Source organism: Anthonomus grandis, chromosome 11 (genome assembly GCF_022605725.1).
Source record: "Anthonomus grandis grandis chromosome 11, icAntGran1.3, whole genome shotgun sequence".
Taxonomy (NCBI): domain Eukaryota; kingdom Metazoa; phylum Arthropoda; class Insecta; order Coleoptera; family Curculionidae; genus Anthonomus; species Anthonomus grandis.
Window position 1 is genome coordinate 29,375,912 of NC_065556.1, and position 25,133 is coordinate 29,401,044.

Here is a 25,133-nt window from a genome sequence, read left to right on the forward strand (position 1 = left end):
CTAAGTTTGCCTTATCATTATTTAGTATGTCCGGGTACAAAGAATAAATATTCGTTGGGCAGCCAATTTTGGACATTCAACGCGCATAAAAATCATTTAATGAAATAGGTATAAGATCGTTCAGATGGATAACCTTGGATCTCAAAAAACCAGAATTTTCAGGAAATGAAAAAACTTATCATAATATGTTTATTGGTTTAAAATTTTGCTAATTAGTTTAATATTACTTACGAAATATATTTAAAATGATAAGAAATAATATACAAAGAAGAATAAGATACAAGGATCTTAAACTAAATGTTGTTGGATTGAATGAAATACGTGTTAGTAATTTTTAAATAATGTTTTATTTTATTTAATGTTGTTTATGCTGCACTATTTAAATAATGAGATTAAGATTCAAAGCAAAGTAATGTAAACTACTCATGACTCAATGAATCATAATGATAATCGCTATGAATTACAGATTTTACAGTTTGTAAGTTATTGTACTTATCACGAAAGATTGGCAGGGAGTTATTATATAAAAAATTCAATAAAAAATAAATGAGGGTGTGTTCAAAAAAACCCTCGCACATGTCAGTTGGTTGGTTGCGCATTTTTTTCATCAAAAAATTTGTGTACAGGGTGTCTCACGTGATGACACCCTGTATGTGATTAAATTCTACACAAAATTACAAACATTTTGATGATAATCACAGGCCATACTTTTATTCAACTATTTCTAAGAAACGCGATTTTGAAAATTGCTGTTTTTATGAATTTAAAAGCCTCTTAAAGTTATTCTACAAAATTTTGAAAAGTGATAATATCAATATTGCGACATGCATCAATTGTTCTTTAGGCGTAGATCGAAGATAGATTCTAGCTGAGTGACGTAGACTTTTTGTTAAAGTCCAGAGGTATAAGATCGGGCGATCTGGCTGGCCACTCGGTAGGTATGTTTCAGACATGTGTGATATTCTAGCCCCTCTGACAGTTTAACGGTATCTTTTCGAAAATAATGACTCACTGAAGATATGTTCGTCTAATAAGAACTTAAAAAAAAACGTTTTTTTTAGAGAAAAATCAAAAAACCAAAAAAAAAATACTTTTTTTAGTTTTTTCTGTGTGAAATTTTTATGGTGCAAAATTTAGAAAATCTCCATTTGGATTAATTAAACCTCCATTCTTTCCGAATAAAATGGCGTATTAGGTTTAACGCTATCATTTATACAGGATGAGAAGTGTTAAGTCGAAAATATCCTTTTTCACATTTTTTTTCCATGCCCTACTAACTTTTTAGTGGCGCTATCTACAGCCAAATAGGCGGCTTATAGCGTGTGATAAGGAGAATGTTTTACAATATCATCCGTACTTCCAGACAAAACCGTTTTTGAGTTATTAAATTAATTTTTTCTAACATTTTTTGACTTTGGAAATTAATTGTGCGCACCCTGTACGTGATAGATAAACCAAAACTAATCGAGCAGATGCGCAATGAATTTTACTATAACATACTAAAATTAAATTTTTTCACTATTTTTATAAGTACCCTAGATGTAATTTTTTTCAAAAAATCCCATGGCCGGCGATTTACGCCAAAACAGGACCCTTTTTATAATCGAAATTTAACTACTAAAACCGATTGGAATCGGTCCAGAACTGATGTTAATCTGCTCCTAAGGCTTTATACTATTTTTCCATGTACAAATCATAAGGCAAAACCTTTTTTTATACCCTAAAACATCGTCTGAACATGGTCGATTTTGACGTATACGCGCGATTTTATTGCCGACTTTTACGGCGTTTTGACAATATGGCATAGAAGAATCGGACTTTCTAATTTCATTGATAACATGCTTAAATTGGCTCAGAACTTCCTGAAGTTGGCATGGAATTTCTCAAGAGACCCTGAACAATCCGAATATATGCATATCTTTTACCAAGTCGCCGTGTTTGTAGCCGTGATAATTCGGCAAAGTTTTGACGTTTTAGTGTATTATGATATAGGAGCGTCAGCGAGTATATTATGCACGTGCTCTCCGACTCAAAAATCGTGTTTTTTGGCAAATAAAAATTCATATCTTTGGCTGTATGGGTAGCGAAACGACGAAATTTGGCATGTCAGCTCTTAATACATTGATAATTATGGATCCGTAAATAATTTTTTTTTTCGGTACCCACAAAGGGAGCGGTACCGAGTTAAAGTCAAAAATTGGTAAAAAAACGTGTGAAATTGCTTTCTCCGGCGAGAACTCAAATTTAAAGCTTGAAATTTTAGGACATAAAGGTTATTGAGGGCTTAAGGACTGTATACTTTTTGGGCAAGATTCGTATACAGGGTGAGTAAGTATAAGCGAGTAAAAGTGAGTAAAAAATATACTAAACTATAAAGTGTTTCTGCAAAAATGCTTAGTTTTATGTAAGAAATTACATATTTGGAGCTTTTTATTGAAAAAAATTTTTTTAACGAGTTCTGGCATTTTCAGTATTTTGGAATTTTTCGCTAAACGATACTTATTTAAAAAAAATAGTTTTTAAGAGAAAAAACCTTTATTATTTTTCCTTCAAACGCCATATAAACGAAATTTTTGTGAGCTATACAGGGCGAGCAATAATTAATTTTTTCCATGAAGGTCCAACTCACAAATCATATTTTCTTTAATAACTTTCTAGTGGCGCCACCTGGGCTATTCATATTTTCAGGTATTAAACAATATAATAAGCCGATTATCTATGTGTAATTAGAATTTTTCTAACATTAGTAGTTTTTGAGATATTTGCATTTTTGAGTTTAATTCATTTGCGGCGTCCCTGTACATTATTAGAAAATGAAACCTCATCTATAAGATCCCAAATTATGTTTTACAATACATACTGAAATTTCAGCATCCAAAGTATATTAGAAGTACCGAAAAAAATCGTTTTTCTCAAACAAGTCAATTTTTTCTTTAAACGTCACCACAAGGGTGAAATTTAGTATACAATTATTGATTTTTTACAAATTTTTAAAATACTGAGTTTTAAGGCCACATGACTATCAAAAATTTCGTCCTATTTGTCCGACTTGATTGAAATTGGGTATTTGGGTTTAATTTAGGATACAAGTAATACATTTTTACTGATATTTTGACATATTGAAGTTTAAAGTCACGTGACTTTCATAACTCTTTTGCTATTGATCCGATTGGGTTGAAATTTGGTTTTGAGTTTATTTAGGATGCAATTAATAAATGTCGATAGATATTTGACACATTATGGGTATGTACCGTTATCAACTGTCAGTACTGAATTTACTGGACGTCGTTCCGATATTTATTTCAGTTTACTGATTCAGTACTGAATGACGTCATAAATGCATCAGTGACGTCATTAATCTTTACTGGATTGACTGGGGATAAAAGCTACTGTAGGTACAGTAAAATAGTGGGGGAATGTCAGAAGTGTTGTTGATGTTGATTTCTTGAATCTTCTTGTTTACGTTGTGGGAATTATTTTCCAAGTTCAAAACATAAATTGTTCAAAATAAAAGCTATGGCTATGAACCCCAATAATGTAGCAGCCTTGATAGTGGCAAATACCGTTTCCGTTTTATTATTAACTGATGACGAGGAAGATGAACTGGACCAAGAAGACTTTTATATTGCCCAATTACAGGCTTAAGGACAGACCCGTATTCGCGTTCCAAATTATTTGGAAAAGGAATTTAGGATGCATTTTAGGTGCTTAGGTACAAATTCAAAAGATAATATAGTATATTACATTACTAGTGAAGAAAGTGATATTTTTCACTCAAGTGGTGATGTTTTTGAAATTCACACGAGTGTATGAAATTTACTTTTTTCATGAGTAATGTAGGTATACACAATTTTTTCTAAGACCACAAATTTGCGCTCTTTAGCCCTTTAAATTTTTTAGAAAACTCGTAATTGTGCACATACTGCACTGCAGAAAGAAAAAGGCACAAAGGTACATGTGTATTTTACTTTTTCACAGGAAATATGTTTGTTCGAAAGCTTTATAGGTTATGTTGTGGTTGTGAAAACAGTGCTGAAAACTGTTCCTTTTTTGGAGCAAAACAGCACGCTGTATAAAATCGGAACGACAAATTACAGTAAAATCAGCACAGTACAATCCTGTACTGACAGTTGAAAACGGTACATACCCTATATTGACAAACAACGCGACTATATAATGCATTATGGTTCTTTGAAGCATGATACCCCAACGACTGGTCCTCACGCTAAGCTTTGGCTTCCCCCGACTGACCAGACACCTGATAATTTTTGTTTTTTTTTAAGAACTCCTTTATAGCCATTCACAGACAAGATCTAAAGGCTCCAAACTGGTCCTTGTTATAATATTCATGAGACACAGTGGTAATGATAAAAAAGAATCTAATCGAGATTTAATGCGTATTATTATTATTTTATATGGAATTATTTTTTTTCCACTTTTTTGTTATTTGCCCGATTTGAATGAAATTTGGTATTTGGGTTTGGCTGAGGTTATAATTAATAATATTTGAAAATTTTAATAATTATACCTGCAATTATGTTGCGATTGCGACTAAAAGTCGCACGACAATAAATCTGACCTGAGAAATCTGAGAAATCTGTCTACTGACTGTATTTTATGCGCTCTTGATATCTTATTCGGCAATTCTGTGCAATAACGAAACTATAAAGGTTTCCAACCTGAACAAATAATATTTCTACATAAGAGTAAATAAGTTATTATGGGTTCCTGTGAGGAAAGTTAGTTCATACACGTAGAAAATACTCATAAGTGACCTCGCTATGTGCTAAGAAATTTAATTGTAGACTTATTGTATTTTATGTGTTCCTACTGCAACATTCTGTTGTTTGGAGCAAGAACGGTGAAAGTCCCAAAAATTATGAAAAATTTAATATTGGCTCAATTATCACCAGAGTAATTAAAAACAAATAAGTCTACGTAATTATTAACAACATTTTTATAATTCGGTTTCCTAATTAATCTATTTATTTTTTTAAAGATTCAAACTGCTGAGATCCCTAAAAAACATGCGTTTTTTTATCGTCGGTCTGCAAAGAGCGAATGAATTTTATTAAAAAAAAAACATAAAACAATGTTATGAAAAAACAGAATAAAAAAAGGGACTCTATATAAAAAAAAATTACATGTTACAGTTACGCCAGTATTCCACAGAACAACCAACGTTTGTAACAGGAAATGATAAAGTGAAAAATGGAGATCAGTGAGATAAATGTGCCAGAATTTTAAATAAGTTCCCATTACCTGTTATGCATCCCTGTTATATCGGTCGATTGTACCAAGCAAGAACGGGGTGGTAAGCGTAGTAATTTTGAATTAAAAACGTGGCTGTTGTATGTATTTTTTTGGAATTAATTAAATTGATTTTTGATAAATTTCCAGTGGCTTTAATTAATTTTTTTTCACGGTGGCTATTAAAATTGTGTATAATTTTATTATAAAAATAAAACGTTTATTTATTTTGAAATTACGATATCCGCTACTAAATAGCCAATTTTGAATGGTATATATTTTTGTTGTTAATTAAATTAAGAGAGTAAAAATTCTAATTCCTCAGTCCAAATTTCGAGGTGTGACACGTATATTATGAGTCACGCGACCCAGCAAATATTTCACCGTACATACCAAAAATGATTTTTGAAAATATTTTTTGTAGCATAACTAAATAGTTAAATTAGAACAATCCTAGTCTTCTTCCTAAATAGTTATACATATAAATAGTATTAGTAGAATTGAATAATATTTCTCCAAATTTTTTTCATTACACAAAAAAAGCACATTTTATTTATTTGATCCAATCCATTGACTTTCATTACCGTTTCTAGTTCCAACAACAGAATTTCGTACGAGGAACACATAAAATAAAAAGAGTCTATTTAGTAAGTTAATAAGTTCATTTCTTGGCACTTACGGACCTTTTTCCACGAAACAACCAACTTTCTTAGCAGGAATCCATAAGATGTAGTAGAAAGCGAATTTGCAATTTCGTTGTGGGACTTTTCGTTGGTATCATTCTACTGAACAATCGAATATAACATACAATCCAGTAGATTTAATATTTGTCCAGATAACAATTTATTTACACAAGGTTTGAAGAGTTACAATGTTTAGGAATCGTCTTTGCACCTCATGCTCACATCTATAGAACTTCCTTCAATCAGTCAAAAATGCGCAAATTTTTAGACTTACAACAGAATTTTGTATCAGAAACACATAACTCAAAAAGAGTGCCGCCAATGCGAGCTTAGTAAGCAAGCAATCCCAAAAAAGTGCTTCTGCACCTAACTGGCAGAGTTATTAATTATACTTTTTCCAGCGAACGTCCAACTTTTAAAACAGGAATTCATAATATAGAAAACGTTAATAATTAATTCGCCTCTTTCATTGGTAGGTTTGGACTTGTGTCCTTGTTCCAAATATTCGAATTCGATAGCAGGAGCACATAGAAGTTACAGGTTTTAATTTTTTTCCTTAAATAATCAATTCTGGTATGAGCATTTAAATATGTAAATAAATAGGAATTTGCATAAACCACCGAAGATGACTGAATCGAAAAATTATCTATTTTTAGAAAGAAACCATTAATAACAATATTATAACCTTCGAAGGATTTCGTCGAGGTATAGTCAACCTTTGAATTCATTTGCAAATAACCGGTAATTTTATTATTAAAAATTAAATCCATTACTGCGGAGTTGTTATATCGCTTTGAAAAAATCAAAATTTTATTTACCATAAACATTGACAAGGACAATATCTGAATATTAAATAGATAACCTCATATTAGTAAAAGCGTTCATAAAGCTCAATCCCGTATTAATTAAGAGGATAGTAAAAGGCAGCAAATCAGTGGTAACTAAATCACCACCCTGACATAATAACCGTACATAGTCAAAAAAAAATGAACGTGTGAGAAAATATAACTATTTGAGAACCGGTATAAATGAAAATAACGATAGCTGGATCAGGATGGAAAAAAACAGATTTATTAAAATGAAGATGTTCTGCGAACGAGATCTAAGTTTTAAGCTTAAAATTTGCAATAAATTACAACAATTAACCTCACTGTCTTCTTTTGAATAGCGAAGAAGATATTTAAAAGACCTTGATTAGTCACACTCTAGGACTGTATACCATACCGGCTATGTGACTCAAATATAGAAAAAATATACAGTTCTAACCAGTTGGTGACCCAATTCCTCCCTAGTGAAGCATCCTGAAGAGAGTCTCCTACTTCAAGCCAGGATATGTTCCTCAAAATGCAAATAACAGTCAATCAAAATTCCCAAGAACCTAATCACAGGAGGAAGGAGATTTCCATTAAAAAGTACATGTTAGTCCCATTAAGTGAGTCTTGCTCAGATTTATACACAAGCGATTGCAGTCGAACTATTCTTAAATCCTCAATTGTAGCTCGCTCCAGACGCTCAATCTCTATGTCCTGACATAGTATTGAAGTGTCGTCAGCAAAAAGGCTGAAGCATCCCCAGATGTTCAATCAAACAAGATCATTAATATATAGCATGAAGAAAATAGGACCCCAAAATAGAGTCATGTGGTGCAACCATAGCTAACTTGCAATGATGAGGACTTTGCTATTAAGCACACAACATGTTGATAAGGGCAATCAAGATAAGACCAAAACCAGGCTTTGAAAGCCATTTCTCTCGAGCTTTAACAGCAGTATTCGGTGATCTACACAATCGAAAGCCTTGGATAGATCACAGAACACCGTTACCATCAAGCACCACTGGTTCAATCCAAAGTATACATCCTCAAAAAAACTATAGAGTACTACTGGCCTTCCTAAAAAACCACACTGTTTAGAATTTATTAAATTAAATGACTAAAGAAAATTGGACATACTTCTTTTAACAAGCTGTTCGATGACTTTGGAAAACGTAGATAGTAAAGAGATCAGATGAAAAGTATTATTCAATGAAAGAAGAAATTATTATCCATAGGAAAAAGAGGGGATTCATCATATTTAGATTCTTTAATTCATGTTTAGATCTGCAGTATTAAAATTGGGCATGCAAAAATGGTAGCCATCAAACCTAATGAGGATATTGGGACAGAACAGATTGAATTTTTGACGAAATAATTGAAAAAAAGATATGGAACTATCACAATTTAAGACAAAACAGAAGGCAAGTTCATTCTTCGTGATAAATATTTTAAAATTATACCAAAAAGAGCTTTTAGTGACTAAACTTTTGTTAAATATATATCGGCTTTTAATCAGCAATATTTTATCATAAAACTCATTAGAAAATCAGGTTTCGTTAATTGACAAAAATTCAGCATGTAAAACATTAATAATCAGTACAAGAGCTTTTATGTGGACCCCTACGTATTCCTTGATTATGAGTGATTTTTTGCACCAAGTACTTGGAAGGAAAATTATTGTTTTACCATGAATACCCTCGCGTATTTTACTGTGAGGACCTGTAAAATGAAATATTTTACTCTGCACATCGAGGACCACGAACCCCTAGTTATTTTCATGAAAAATCCGATATATTCGATAATTTTTATGCACAGATACCTAGAAAAAGAATTTTTAAACTATAAATAGCGGGTTATCCAATTCGAGGTTGGCTAAGTACAACCCTGCCGTTTGACACTTGTCAGAAATAAACGTGATGTGAAGCGTTTTTTTTTTAGTTGAAGGTTTACCATTTATAACTATGGATCGTTTAACAGTCGAACAACGTACTAAAATTATTAAATTGTTCTATAAAAACGGTGATTCTCCTGTGTCAACGCTTAGAGCTTTACGAGAGCTGATTACTGTCGACATAATCGTCCTACAGAGCAAACAATTTCGAACACAGTAAGAAAATTTGAAGAGACTGAATCGGTTACTGATATTGTAAGGCACGTGCATCACCGTAACGTTCGTTCAGCTGAAAATATCGCTGCTGTGGTTCAAAGTGTGATGGAAGACCCAAATTTGTCAATTCCTCGGCGTGCTCAAAATTTGGGTTTGTCTTACGGCTCACTGTGGCGAGTTTTGCATTTGGATTTACAGCTCCATCCGTACAAAGTCCAACTCACTCAAAAATTTAAGCCTACAGACGATGGACAACGCAGAATATTCGCAAATTGGGTGCTAATGCTCATTTTTCGAGCAGAATTTTCTTCAGTGATGAGGCTCATTTTAGGCTGTGCGGCTACGTAAATAAACAGAATTGCCGCATATGGCGTTTTGAAAATCCTCAGGTGATTAAAGAAAGGCCTTTGCATCCCGAAAAAGTGACTGTATTGCGGCCCACATACCTTGATGTATGCTGCGATGCAGGTATCGACTCTTATGTTCCATGATGCCAGTTGCAGTGTGTGCTTTACTGAATCACGTATTTGGCATCAGTTGCGGCTTGCAGCGATGCAGGGTCTGGAATCCCATTTTGGTCGGCGAGCCACGACGCCGAGTCGGTGATGCTGATGCAAGTTTCAGCGTGTATAGAATTGCGTCGATGCGAAGAGAGAGAAAATATTTATTTATTTTCCCGCGTCATTGAGTTTCGTTTGTATTTGATTGTGTGTGTTAAATTCCATGATGAAAAGTGATCGTCAATTTTGGGAAGAGTTTATAAACATTTATCATCGGCATCCGTGTCTTTGGAATACAAAGGCTAAAGAGTATTCAGATAGAAACATAAGAAACCATGCATATGAAGAACTTAGTACCACCCCCTGCAACATTTTTATTTCCTATTAAAAAAAAATATATATGTGCACAGGGGAAATCCGTAATTAAATTTTTGGTAATTCTGCATATACAAGGTACGACAAAAAGTATAGTTTTTTAATGAAATGTCAATTCCTATTCAATGAGAATTCCTATATATGTATCTCGACCTAAATGAAAGATATGATTTTCAATTATTGTAACTTATCTAGTCCTTTATTTTATATTTATTTTAACTTATTTATAAAACTCTTTATTGTTCTTCGTTATAATAAGTTCGAGTCAAACCAGGGAAAGCTACAGTGCTGTTAGTATTGAAGTATATTTTGTATTCATCTCTTATTTTTTTTGCTCGCGCAGTTGCTGCTCTCGGAGTACGTTTTAGTGGTGTTAAAGGATTTTTTATCTTGTCGCTATTCTCCAGGTATTACTTCTCCAGTTTCAGTATCTTCTTGGTCATATGAAGATCTTGACGAATAAGTTGTAGATGAGTTACGTCTAAGGAAGTTATGAAGAGCACATGCTAAAACTAAAGCATCAACCTTTTCAATGTCAATAGCAATATCTGTATGGAATATACGAAACCGGCTAGCCATTATACCAAAAGCATTTTCTAGGATTCTCCGTGCTCGACTTAATCTATAATTAAATATCCTTTCTTCCTTTGTTAGGTTTTTTTGAGCATACGGCTTTATTAGGTTTTCAAGCAGCGGAAAAGCTTCATCTCCTACAAAAGTATAAGGCAAGCTAAATTGTGTTCCACTGGGAGTTTCAGGATGCGGCAGATGTAATTTGTCATTTATCAGTTTTTCATAAGATGTAGTTTCTTGCAAAACCCCTCCATCGGAAATCCGACCATTAATACCGGTGTGGACCATTATGAATTTGTAATTTGCATTAACAACTGCTAATACGATGCTAAATTTGCCTTTATAATTAGAATAGTATGAACCACTGTTATGAGGCTTCATTATATTAATGTGTTTACCGTCTAGCGCACCACAGCATGTATCAAAGTTCCATCTTTCCTTAAATTCGATTTCCATTCCTCTTCGCTCTTTGGAAACTAAAACAAAATCAACGAGTTTTAATTTCAGGACACTGAAGAAAATGCAGAGTTAACAGAATTCAATGATTCATCAGACACAGACATATCAAGCATTCAGTCTACAAGTACTTCACGATTCCCCAAGAAAAGGAATTTCTCTCAATATCGCAACTAAAACTTTGACAAATTACAATAATTTATCTAACAATCATAATCTTCCTACAACATGTTGCTATGGGCAAAAAAATGGCATTTGATTTAAGGTCCATATCCCCTGATCGACTTATTTTTGTAGAAAAATTAATGAGTGATGTTATTTATTATGTCAAATTAAATAAGCTCAATGAAGATACGACGGTTTCTATTAAACAAAGTCTGGGGTTTAATACATACCAACATCAAGCCAATAATAATGGCAATCTCGTAAAAATAATAAATCTTTAAATACAGTTATTACACCTAAATATACTAATCTTGAAACAATAAATGATACAATTTCATTTCAACTTCATGATACAACTGAACCACAACCGTTTCAAATTAATGAATTCTTGCATTTTAATAAGCAATCGTTTTAAGTTGTGCTTTAATATGTCTATAATAAATAAATAAATAGATATAATTTATTGTGTTTATTTACCTTTAAGTATCCTTCCTTTGATCATTCCTCGTATATAGCAGTACACGTTTCAGGAATTTTAAATCTTCATAGCTATTACCAGTAGCTAAATATCTCAGCGTTACAGCCAGTCTTTCTTCTGTAGTAATGGACTCCCTCATTATCGTATTCACTTTTTCAATTCGGTGGCGAATTTCGTATAGTCCGCTGGCTCATGTACTTTTAGCTCCTTCAATAACTTACTCTATAATACTCTTTTTTTTTGACAAAGAACTTCACCCAACTGTCTTTGTGTTTCATGAACATTCGATACGAGTCGATTCAGGCATCGTAACAGGTTTCGATTGAGTGGGCGCTTATGCAACTGATGCAAGTTTCATGAAACATAAGAGTCGATGCCTGCATCGCAGCATACATCAAGGTGTGTGGACCGCTTATGGTGAGCATTATGGTCTGGTGGTGTCATTGGTCTGTATTTTTTTGAAAACAATCGTGGGAGAGCCTTAACAGTAAACTTTGAGCGGTATGGAAGCATGTTGATCAATTATTTTTGGAATGAAATCGAAGAAGATCTGGAAGACAAGTGGTTTCAACAGGACGGGGCCAGAAGTCATACAACACAGGCCAACCGAGCTCTTTTGCAAGAGAAGTTTCCAGGACGTTTTATTTCAAGATTAGGTGATATCTACTGGCCCCCAAGATCCTGTGATCTCACACTTTTGGATTTTTTTGTAGGGCTACACGAAAGATCGTGTCTACGCCAATAACCCTCAAACTCTTCAACAACTTAAAGCCAACATTCGTGAAATTCTAGCCGAGATATCACCTGAAATGTGCCGAAAAGTGATTGAAATTTTCTTAAAAGGATTGAAGTTTGTCAGAGGTCCCGCGGTGGATTTAAATGATATTGTGTTTCACATATAACGAAATGATTCAAAAATTTCGTCTCCATCTGAATATCTTGTGTGTTTTATGTAACTTTACTTCCCAAGCATAAAATGGATAACCCTGTACAAGGAATTACAAACCCCTAGTTATTTTCATATAAACCCCTATATTTTAAAATTTTCCTTGATTCTAGTTACCTACAAAAATTTCCTTTACTATGAAATTTACTTTAATTCATCAGACTCCAATAGCATACAACACCATCATTTTGGTCATTCAGTTGACATTATACCAATGGTACCGTGCATAATCACAAGTCGTTTGGATGGTCTTCTGTAGATTTGTTCATAGACAAAAATTGAATACCGCAAACGTGTTTTCGCGTATAATAGGATCAAGGATGGGATATTAAAAAAAAACTCATAATTTGTACATTCTGTTGTTTATTTTCGTATTATAGACTTATAAGTAAACTCGTTTAACTGACCATTAAATTGAAAAAAAAAAACAAAGAAATACACTTCGAATATTTACATGTCTGTTACTGAGATCGCTGGAAAATTCAATGGAATATAATTACAAAAATCTTAAAAAAGTGTGAGAACCAAAAAGAAAGGAGGGTAGCCGCTTTACTGCGTCCGCCCTTAAAACGGTTTAAAAAATATATAGAATAAAAGAGGCACTCATCTATATACAAAAACAATAATGGTTTGCCAATTTATTGCAGCATTTTGGCAGAATTATCAGCAGTCGTTGCTAAAATTACAAATTTTTGTACACAAAAGTTCACCTTACAATTAAAACCACAGACTTAAAACAGAAAATTCGCTAATAATGCAGCTAGGGCTAGAAATAATATTACATTTATAAGTTCCCTCGTAGATAATATTATTTCTGACCGCAACTCTACACATTAAATATGTACATTTGAACCTAAAAAAAATCATCATCATCGTCACCGTGTTTAATAAAAATTCACTAATTACAGTCTCTATTTACCATAATTGCACACATATAGAAACCACACCTAAGAACACTAAAACTACTTTGATGGGGATGAAGAAGGTTGGCATTTTTTTTTTAGTGTTTTTTCTATCGGGTCATAAACAGAGCTGCACATTATACATATTTAATAGCTATTCACAGTCTTTATCTTTAAATTAAAAAAAAAGTCTTAAACCGTTTACTAGCATACTGATCGATGATGAACTTTGAATAGTTTGTTTTTTTTTGTTAAAAACTGGTTAGTTTTCGTTTTTTTTTAATTAAAATAAGAGATTATAAATAAAATAAAAGGTTACCATAGAATTTGGTAGGTCTGGGACAAATCTTACTGTAAACAACAGAATTTTGGGTTAAAATACGAACTAGTAGACAAGTAAAGTTTTGAATGTGTTCAGTTGAACTTGTTATGAACACATTATGAATTTAGAAATTATCAAGGGTAATTTGAAGTGAAATTCTATGGACTAATAGTAAACGTGGCCCGAGGCTATTCAACACCAAGCAACTTTGCAAAAATAAATCTTTCTTAATCCAAGAAAGTTTTTGTTGAAGAAGTTGCACGTTGATGCATAGACTCTACATGTCGGCTACATTTAGGTTGTTTTTTTATTGAAAACGGTTCTCTTAAAAATTTTATGGTAAAGGTCTAGTTTTCTGAAAATCACATTTAAAATTATGAGAAAAGTCTTGAAAAGTGTGATATTTAACAGTATTCAGATGGTGGAAGAGGAAATTTTGACATTCATAAAAGAGAATGTTCCACGATCAGAGAAAGCATCTAATTTTGAAGTCCGATTTTTTTGTTCGGATAGTGGAGACGCTATTTTGGTAAATAACGTTGGAAGTGAATTTTTTTAGATTTGTGCATTTTTCTATCCTCAATTTGATATTATAAGTCTTCATTTTTCTTTTGGCACTAAGCAGGATAAACACACATCTTCTCTTGTGTTCATGCTCCTCTAGGTTCTAGATACTGAGTCCAGAAGTCCAGAAAGAACGGTTTTGGAATAAGCAACTATTACCTATTAATCCAATTACTTCTTTTGCTTTAAATCTCCTTTTCTTTGTCTGCTCCCTTTCAAATTGCCATGTGCAGTACTTTCTAGAAGACTTATTTTATAAGAAAGAAAAATGGAAATATACTATTACTAACACTGAGCTGGCATTGATAAAAATGAGGTACTGGCTTACTCTTCCTTAGATTAGAGAAAACCACATTTATACCTTTTAACCTAAACCAGAAAAACACTTACGGAAATTACAATGGGAAACTGTAGTAAATAACGTAGCTGTCAATGTGAAAATAAAATATGTCAAGTACTTCGGTGTGTTATTGCATAAATATACATGGGTTGAATAAATGTTCAAATTTCAGGCCTTTGAAACAGATGGCAAATGACTTCGAAGCTACTTGTAATATTTTCCTAATTTTTTTACACTAGTAGGGGAAACTAGCCTAAAATGACATACTAGGGTAAAATGGCATATCGGCCACTTCTCTAATTTGAGACGTGGCAGCTGTGACCTCAGTCGAGTCTACTCTGCGGGGCAGAATACACGTGTTTTTAAGAAATACCGAAAAAAACTTTTTCCGAACCTGAAAACATTGTTCTGTGGTTTCCTAATTTCTCGATATCACTTGATGAGGTACAATAAGCCTAAGTACGGTTAATCCAGGTAAAAAAATTGACTTTTTTCTTTATTTTGATGTGATTTAACCCCGGTTTTTTTGTGTTTTTAATAAGTATTTGGGTCATTTCTAACACACTTATTCTTTGGGTAAAATGACATACACAGTGTTGGTGTAAAACGACATAGGCATTAGGCTGAAACCTATACCTATGTTTTTATGATTTCAGATAATATGGTTGGAAAGTATACGCGTAAATCGACGCGTCAAAATTGGGGTGAGGCAAGCATGAGCGAAGCTATTAAAGCATTCCAAAACGGTGATCTGGGCTGGTTGGCGGCGTCTAAAAGATATGGTGTACCGCAAGCAACCCTTAGACGGATACGGGCACAGGATAAAAATAAAAGAATAAAAGGTTCTCAAAAAGGCTTGGGTCGTTATGGACCTACATTTTCTACAGAACTTGAACGCGAGATAGTGCAACATATTAAGAAATTGGAAACATGCATGTTTGGCCTGAACACAACAGAGGTCAGGCAATTGGCATTTGAATTAGCTGAAAGGAAGAAGTAACCCCATAGATTTAACAGGATTAAGAAAAAGGCTGGCTGGGATTGGCTTGTGGGCTTTAGGGGGCGCAATCCTGACATTTCACTCAGAGCACCGGAAGCCACTTGAGCTTCAATAAGCCGCAAGTTGAAAAATTTTTCAATTTATTGGAACATACAGTAGCGGAACATAACATAACCTTTGACCGTATACTACAATGTTGACGAGTCTGCGCTTTCTACGGTTCAACGTCCGCAAAGAATTATGGCCACAAAGGGAAGAAAGCATCAGGTTGGTGCCATTACAAGTGCAGAACGGGGGGCACACACTTCTGTAGTTTGTGCTATGAATCCAATAGGTAATTTTGTGCCACCGGCTCTGATTTTTTCTCGAAAAAAATGGAAGCCAGAGTTAATTGATGACGCACCAGCTGGGACATTGGGCTTGTGTCAAGAATCGGGCTGGATCACAGGCGACCTGTTTTGTAAGTGGCTGAAACATTTTATAAAGTTTACACATTCATCTCAAAATAACAAAACCCTCTTACTGCTTGATGGTCACGTCAGCCACAAACAATTGGAAGTTATTACGTTGGCTAAAGAAAATGGTGTCTAATGATTTGCTTTCCTCCGCACTGCACACACCGATTACAACCCCTGGATGTGTCATTTTTTGGCCCTCTATCTGCCTATTATAATCAAACGATTACAAAGCGGCTCAAGTATAATCCAGGTCGCACTGTATCTCCTTTTTAAGTAGGAAAGCTATTTTCTGAAGCCTATGAACGCAGTGCAACTATGGAAAATGCCGTTAGTGGGTTCAAAAAAACAGGAATCCATCCGTTTAACGCCAATGTTTTTCCCGACTGGATGTTCGCTGCGTCATTAGCAATCGCCATCCCTAAACAAAAGTGATCCCGAATTACAAACACGAGGCCACCAAGGACCTCATCTAAACACATCCCCTCCACCATCACAAGCCGACAGGGACAGACCTGGACCATCCCATATAACTCCAAATGAAGAAGAAGATAATATACTAGACAGTAGCCGGGTTTCCGTGGAAAGCATCATTCCAATACCCAAGGTATCAGCATCTTTTAAACGAACAAATCGGAAAAGACAGGGAACGGTTGTGCTAACATCTACACCTAACATGGAAGAACTCAAGGCGAAAGAAGAAGAGAAACGTTTAGTCTTGGAGCGACGTGCAAAACGTAACCAGGTTAAAGGTCAAATTGTAAACCGATGATGAAGAAAAAAATCAAGATCCATTTGCTGAGGTTGAAGACGATGATGAAGATGCCGCGTGTATCTGTTGCAACAGCCTTTATTCCCAGAGCTTTGGCTGCGGTGTCAAAAATGTAAAAAGTGGAGTCACGCAGAATGCGCAGGGGTCTCCCGTCGCACTAAGTTTTTTACTTGCGAACTTTGTAACTGAATAGGCATTTGTTTTTTCGTAAGTGACTAAAGCATTATATTTTTGTATTTTATAATAAAGGTTTTTTCAATATTTCTACCTTTTTTATTTGCAACATTTTCTATAAAAAGGTGTATGTCATTTTGCCCATGTATAAGCCTAAAATGACATACTGCACATTTTTTTTTAAATTTGGCATCAATATTTTAAAGTGAAAAAAATTAAAGCTTTGTGCCTTCCATGGGAACTGGCATAAACTAACAAACTCACTGAATTTGAAATGAATGGTCATCAATAAATATTCCTAAGTTTTGTGGAAGCTTTTGTTTAGGGTAAGTCATTTTAGGCCATATAAAGCAATCCTTGAGGATATATTTAAGTATAAAAGCGTAGTTCTGGATTAAGAATTTGGATAATTATAGTAGTTCCGGTTGGGCCAGCAAGTTTCTGAGTACATTTTCACCATTCCTGGAAATATTTTTATGAACTAATTGGAATATTCTTAAAAGGGATCTGGGCAAAGAAAGGGCGCTTCTTGCCCAAAAATTTTATACCAAAACGTTTTTTGTACCTCAAGAACCTTTTGACTTAGAGGCATTTTTGTCGATCAAGGTCCTAGAGTTCCCAAATTTGATTTCCATTTTTGAAATATAAATGTTGTATTAAAATCTTCATTATTTTGAAGACATTTTTGGGTATAACTCCGGACTAACTTGGAATATTTCCATTATTTTTTACACTAATATTAAGGAGTCCCTGAAGATGGATTTGAGGGCAAAAACGTGGTTATAACTAAACGATTGTGGTAATCAAGGAGGTTTAAGTAAGGACATATTTTTGCTCAGCAATTATTGACTATTAAGAACATTTTTACGCAATAATTAGAATATTTTTCGAAGGGTTATGGTCAAAGAAACCCCGTTTCTTACTGAAAATTTTCATACCACAACGTCTTTTGTACCTCAAAAACCCTTTGAGTTAGAGACATTTCTGTCGATCAAGATGTCCTGAGTTTGAGGTTATTGGATATAAATCCCTATACCAACTGTTTTATTTATCAAGAGTATCTTTGGGCTGTTCCTCGTTGTTAGTGCCTGGAATAATACAAATATTTCTCGAATTTGTTTCATAATACAATTAATTTGTTCCTTTCGGATAGGTAAAATAATTCTCCAAGAAAATCTACTTCTAAACTCAATAAGTCACATAAATAATTATTTCTTAAATATGACAATCCATCTCAGAACCAAGAATCACTCACTCGTCTAAAAGTCTCATATCTTGATAACTTATTGGGCAATTTTCATGATATAAAAAGAAATTTATTCCCTACAAATGGCATGAAGAAATTGGGCCAATCCAGGAAAAAAATACCACAAGTATGCTCCTTTTATGGAATACCTATTTTGTGTCTGATGGTGAAACACTCTCATTTGCATTTAAATTGTACCTGGAATTAATTAGAAACCCAACCTAACTATAAAAGCATCTTTTTTTTAGGACCGTTTCCTCACTTTTTAGTGTCGAAGCTAGACCCTATTTTTCCATACTTCGGAAAATTCACTACTTCGGTATCGATATACTGTTCTCGTTAAAATTAAGCCTTTGTCTATCATAACTTTAGGTGGCCATTTTTTAGAAAAGTTGCCAAACTAGATCTCTTTCACCCAAAGGTTGCACGTTACCATATATATGTATATAAAACCATTTAAGAGAGTTTATTATTAAGAATTGCCTGGCGATTTAACTCGACAAGCCTCTGGTCACACAAAGATGGTTTGATAACAATTGTAGAAAAATGAACAAATAATATTTTTAAGGCACGACTATATATATCATAATTGAATTTTTAAGCCAGATCATCATCGTCAGTCTCATAAAATCTAAACTTACTTTGTTTACTATCTAATCTACTACAAGGCAGTGATATCTGTACACATTTATCTACACTCTCGTTATAACCTCTTAAAAATTAAGCATCACCAATTTTTTAGATCTAAATTATGGATTAGTGCAGGAAGGTTTAAAAAAAATATGTCAGGCCCAGTGGAATTAATAAAAATCCTTCCTAGAGTAATTCATAATACGAGCATTATTATTATTATTATTATTATTATTACACATAATGTAGATGCTTTAGGCGCCTTTTTTACAATTTTTTGATTTTTTTTCCATTTTCTAATAATAAACATTGACGCGACATCGTGACGACCTCAAAAATTATATCCGTTGCTTACATATCTAACATGGAGGGGGACAACTATTATGAGCTTCACTAAATATTACACATTTAGAGGGAGGTGAGGTGGAGTTGGTGAGTATCACTAGCTCGGTACTATAAAACTAATTCATTTTCGACCAAGTCACTTTATAACCTCAAGACAATAAAAATTAATTAGAAAGTGAGCGAGTAAAATATACACAAAACGACACAAACACACTAATTAATTAAAAAAAAAAAAAAAGTTGCAGCGCGCGATTGTCTCTTTCTTGTCCATTGCATTGCATAGAATCCCTGAATAAAAAAAATATTTGGTGTTTTCTCTATGTACTACTATTACTATTATAATTTACAATAGACCACACACGTCAAGCCGAATCTTGATTCCTGGTAATCTCCGATAGCAACGTGGTCAAGTAGGAAACGTGTATTAACAAAAAATAGAGAGATTTATATAAAGGCGTGTCGGAGTGGTGATGGGGGTGACGTTGGCGTTATCTTTTGGCATTCTTGTCACCCCTTGGTCAGTCCCACTGGTGGGGCGAGGGGGGCAGTTCCGAAGGATGCGCCACCGTCGAACTGCAACAAACAGAAATAAATATTTCGGATTTTAACGAAAAAAAAAACACTCAAATTGCATGCGTCAATGAGTTTATTTTGTTGCTGTTAGTTAAATTGTGTATTATAAGAGGTAATTTGGTGAGCATATAATTAAAACTAATGTTGCATTTTTAATTTAAGAGAAACTTAGTTGCTAGACTTTGTTCACCAAAAATTATAGTTAGACTCAATATCTACAAAGTTAGTATTTAAATAACGTGCATCCCAGACATCACACATCTTCCATCCTCAGTTGAAATGTTTGTGAATGGACACATTAATTTTAGGAGGAATCCAATGGACCTAATGAATTTTGTCCAATTGAATGTAATTGACCTTCCAGAAGATGCTTGGAAAAGTATAAGTAATTTAAGTCCAGTGAACAGATTTTTTTGAGAAACCATTTCACTATTTTTATACATAAACATAAATATAAGTGTTCATCTCTGGTCGAAAAATCGATGCCATATTAAAATGCCATAATTAAAAAACAAAGAGAAGCTATTGAAGCAAATAAAAATTAAATGTTATTGAACCGGTTTTTTTTAATAGGTACAATTATCGTCCTAATTATCCGAAATTTGCGAGGAATAGATTCTTTTTATCAGACTCCTCATGTAAGTAGAACGAATTTATTTGCTTATGTATTTATTTTCGACATAATTTTAAAGTTTATTTTATGAATAAAATTGCCTGTAGTAGCAACATGTCCAATAAATTTGTATACTAATACTAGGAAAAACCTGATGAACATTATACATTATAAGACAAAACACATACATATATATTATTTACAATCCATTTTGTAAATGCTGGAAAACCTAATGTAATTTCCGTCCTATTTTTTATAGATAAAAATTTAAAACCCCTCATACACATAACCAAACTAATATGATTTATATATTATATTATTTATTTATATATACAGGGTGTTCGAAAAATCGACGGATGTATTTCAATGGGTGATTCCTTGTAATAAAATATGAGAAAAAGGTTCTATAAACATGGGTCCGGAAATGCACAGTTTTCAAGATACAGGGTGATACATTTTTTTAAAATATTATTTTTTTATTAATTTAAACAAAAATATTTACTCTGAAATTTGGCAGTATTGCTTGTTTTATTAAGAGGCTAATTTAGCCCTAATTAGATTAAAATTATAAGGTCCAGCAGCGTCCCGGGGGACATTATTAGCCAATATTATTGGCAAAAAAATGTACGCTACTGCTTTTTTTTAAACTTTAATATTTGTTGTTTGATTAGGTATTTACAAAAACAACTTTTTTGCCTCTTTATTTTTTTCATATCTCACTTATAAGAAATACTGTTTTATTGCATGCCATTGGACAAAATTGGTTTATTAATTTTTGGTAACAGGTGCCTTGGAAAACAAAATATCATTTCTGCATGGAGGTTTAATATTGACAAGTGTCAGTTCTAGAAAAATAATTAATATTATTAAAAAAATTAATATAAAAAAAAATATCACCCTGTATCTTGAAAACTGCGCATTACCCGACCCATGGTTATAAAAACTTTTTCTAATATTTTTTTATAAGAAATCTCCCATTGAAATATCTGCGTTTATTTTTCAAACACCTTGTATCTATATTATCATATTATATTGAGATTATGTTGACATCGAAGGAATTACAATTTGAAGCTTACACGACAAAAACGCTGAAAGTCGATGCAAAACACAGCAAAAACGTTGTAGGTGCTTTTGGGCGGTTGCTAATATAGACACTTTCCAAGGTGTCTCTAAGAAGAATTCTCTTATACCAGAGGTTTCAAACATTTTATATAAAAGAACTGATTTTACCATAAAAACAATCGAAAATTGACCCTTTTTCCCCAACTATCGCTTTAAAAACAGAATACCTTCTCTTCGAATTAACATTTGATAACTACTGGACTCTCTGCTAATTTTCTTGAAATAAAAATTCATATTACTTAACGTTTGACATGCGCTGATTTTCAAATTTTAATTTTTCCAGAGGTCCTAAATATTTGAAAGTGTTCGATTTGCTTGGGTAAAAAATTCTTAATTTGTCCTCTCTACTTTTTCGAAATAAAACATTAAATTTTGGCAAAAAAAAGTTTCAGTACCGCTGGTTTTCACAATAGCATTCGAAAGTTGAGCTTTTTAGACCACCTTATTCTTTTGTTACCGTTTAAATAAATTTTAAATTTAAATTTTTCCAGAGGTACCAAAAATGTTTTTTGGTAAAAAAATACTAACGTTTCTGTGGTCCCAAATCGTCTAGAAACTTTTAAGTGCCATTGATTTTTCTAAAAAAAAATCCAAATATTTCAATTTTAAATTCCCAAATGTTTAAAGACCGCTGGTTTCTTTTTAAATCAAATTTAAACGCCTGTCCCCGTTTTTCAAATTTTCAAAAATTCAAATTTTTAAAAAACTTTTTAGTACTTCTGATTTTTTCATCGAAATTTTAAAGTTGGCCTCCCTTGACCACCGCCATCTTTTATTAAATTAAAAAAAAAAAAAATATTCCAATTTTTAACTTTTCCAGAGGTTCCAAAAATTTAAGTCTTCGATTTTCTGTAATGTTCAGCGTTTCAGAAAAAGAATACAAAAAAAAAAAACATTTTAGAGGTCCCAAATTGTTTAGAAACTTTTGAGTATCACTGGTTTTCTTGGAAGCAAATTCAAATTTTACACAAATTAATTCCAGGAGTTCCAAACATTTTAAAGATACTCCGGAGAAACAAAATTTCAAGTTTTGAAAAAATGTTGTCTATATGAATTTTATCGCAAAGTTTTTAATAATGAGTTCAATATCAAATTTGGATATCCGCGCAGTGATACCTGCAGTATTTGCTATAAATATACTGCAGAAAAAACAGCATTATTGAAGATTAAAAACGACACAACCACGTCAGAAATTGATGCGAAAATTCTTCAAGAACTCAAAAAAAAAGGAAATAGAACATGAACGTAAAAAAATGATCGTAAAAAAGAAGGAAGAAAGAAAAGTATGAAGAGTAAAGAGTTCGAAGCAATAGCGATGAATTTCCGAAAAAAACCTCCCTATACCAAACATTACAACCAACGATGTATATTATAAACGACAACTTACTTTCTGTTCGTTTAATATTCACGTGCTGTCTACTGCCGACTCCTATTTTTATTGTTACCCCGAAAATATCGCAGCTAAGGGATCAGAGGAATATTTTGCGACTCATGTGGAGGTCAAAATAAAAACTATAATCTTTTTAAATTCATTCATTCATTACGTAGTTATTTCCACACGAAGACTTGACAGCATAAAAATGATTTTCCCAATAAGAGGCCATTCTTATTTGGAGTGTGACATGAATATAGGACTCATTAACCAGCGGACCAGAGCTAAAACTGTTGAAGATTGGTTGGACGAATTTAGGAGAGCCCGCACAAAACCTAGCCCATTTAAAGTCATAGAAGTAGATCAGTCCTTAATTCGCCAATGGACTCAATTTCTTTCGCCAAGTTTTAAAACAAAGTGTGTGAAGCCATTCATCCTCAATATATTTCATTTAGAACAAACTACAATGGACCCTTCGAAACTTCTGTGATTCGTAGCATCGCTATTGTCCCAACTGATGATATAGCAGGAACCTAAGAATTTTTTTTGCCCGACAGAAGTTATACAGGTAATAAATTTATGTTTATACCTACTAGCTTTTCTTGATTACTTTTTTTTTTCAGATTTGTTGCCAATTAGTCTGGAAAAGTGGAAAGACTTGCAACAACTGAAGCAGTTTTGTGGTGACGCTGCCAAACATTTTTTCCAGAGACTTACTCACAAGGCAACAAGTAAAGGATTAAGAGTTGAGAAGCAAATAGAACGAAAAACTGTAGACAAAAAGTAAAAGCTGCGCTAAGAAGAAAATAAAATAGAAGAGATAGTTCCTATTTTTATGACGTAAATTTCTTACTATTAATGTTTATTTGTATTTACCTTGGTGTAGTAATAGTTCGTAGTATTATCTACTTGACTTGTGGTGGTCAAAAAAATTTATTTTTGACTTCCATCATTTTTGTTATTTTTTTAATGACATACAACGTTTTTGTCATTTTTTGTGTGTACTTTCGATCAAATGATAGAAAATAAAAAAAATTGAAAAAACATAACAGTCTAAGAATAATTTTGTCGTTTTCAATGATAAACGGTAACCCGTTGAAGAACATTTTGATTTAAAATTTGAATTATATAATTTCAAATTTACTCTTTAAACTTTAAAATTCGTTTTCTGGCAAATGACCTTCATTGTTTTGCCGTGTCATCGGACTTAAATCCCTTTGAAAATTCATGGGAACAGGTCAAAATACTAGTAAGAGCTCATCAGGATAATCCTGGAGAAACACTCAACTTATTCAAGAATGGGAACCCTAGGAGGATATTGATAATTTAATAAGAAGAATACTAATACATATAAAAGCTTGCATAAAAGCTAGAGGAGTAGTATTTGTTGTTTTTTTTATTATTAATTTTTTAAAAGTAGAAATTACTATAAAATTTGAGGTAATTCCATATAAATGTGCCTTTGTGCATATAAACAACATTAACGCAGGCAAGGATTGGTACAATATTATACTTCAGTTTACCAAAGTTTTTTTAATTAGTTGTATTATTTCTCGTATCTAAAAATAATAAAAAAATTCAGTGGGTACTTCAGTTGGAATAATTGTTGATAAAAGCGTTAGATTTGAAACATATTTAGAGTCTGATTAGTATTTAGGTTATTAAAAAAGCTTTATGCCTTTTGTGCAAGTTGCAAGTTTAATTAATTTCGATGAATAACCTTTAACTTATTAAACCCTTGCATTAACAAATTATTCGTCCAGTACACAATTTTTTTCAATACTCCTTTGGTCGTCTATTTTATGACATTTGTATCATCAAATCCATTGGATTTTCTAAAGAAATTAATGAATGCCCTTTTCAACTTCGGATGTCCATTTGTGCTGTCTAGGCATGGGTAGTAGTAACGATATTAAGAGAACATTCATTTTTTTATTGTACGATATATCGTTGCTACGAGTGACTAAGAACAAAATAATAAAATAATAATAAAAGAAAATAAAAAAGTGAACTAACCTAACGGCAAGTCACGCAGCACAGAGAAAGATGACGGGTGATAACAGAATTTCTAGGGTCTTCTTAAAGGGCGCGCACGTTACTTTTTCTTTCCTGTATAACAACCATCATCTTACTTTTTTTAATAAACCTACCGAAGATCTCACTTCATCCTAATTTTGTTACATTACATAGGTGGCTCTAAAAGACCTGAAGAATTTTTATAGAACTGAGACAAAGCTTGTAATGTAACAAAATTTAAAAAAAAGTGAAAACTAGCTGTGTTAATACAAAACAAAAAAAAAAGTTGCATAAATTAATTGTTTCCTGTAATCATAAGCGTCATGAGTACAACAAACAA

General features: G+C 32.9%; 1 protein-coding gene and 1 long non-coding RNA gene across 3 annotated transcripts in view; one reads left to right on the top strand and one right to left on the bottom strand.

The window, feature by feature from the left end:
* LOC126742237 (uncharacterized) overlaps positions 1-25,133 on the top strand; it is a 263,438-nt gene that overhangs the window by 7,215 nt on the left and 231,090 nt on the right. The gene's annotated exons all lie outside the window — the stretch shown is intronic.
* LOC126742232 (serine/threonine-protein kinase NLK) overlaps positions 12,693-25,133 on the bottom strand; it is a 112,352-nt gene continuing 99,911 nt past the window's right edge. The window contains 2 exon segments of the mRNA XM_050448858.1: positions 12,693-19,639; positions 19,642-19,670. Of these exon segments, the coding sequence (XP_050304815.1) occupies positions 19,605-19,639; positions 19,642-19,670 (64 nt within the window). The 3' untranslated portion in view covers positions 12,693-19,604.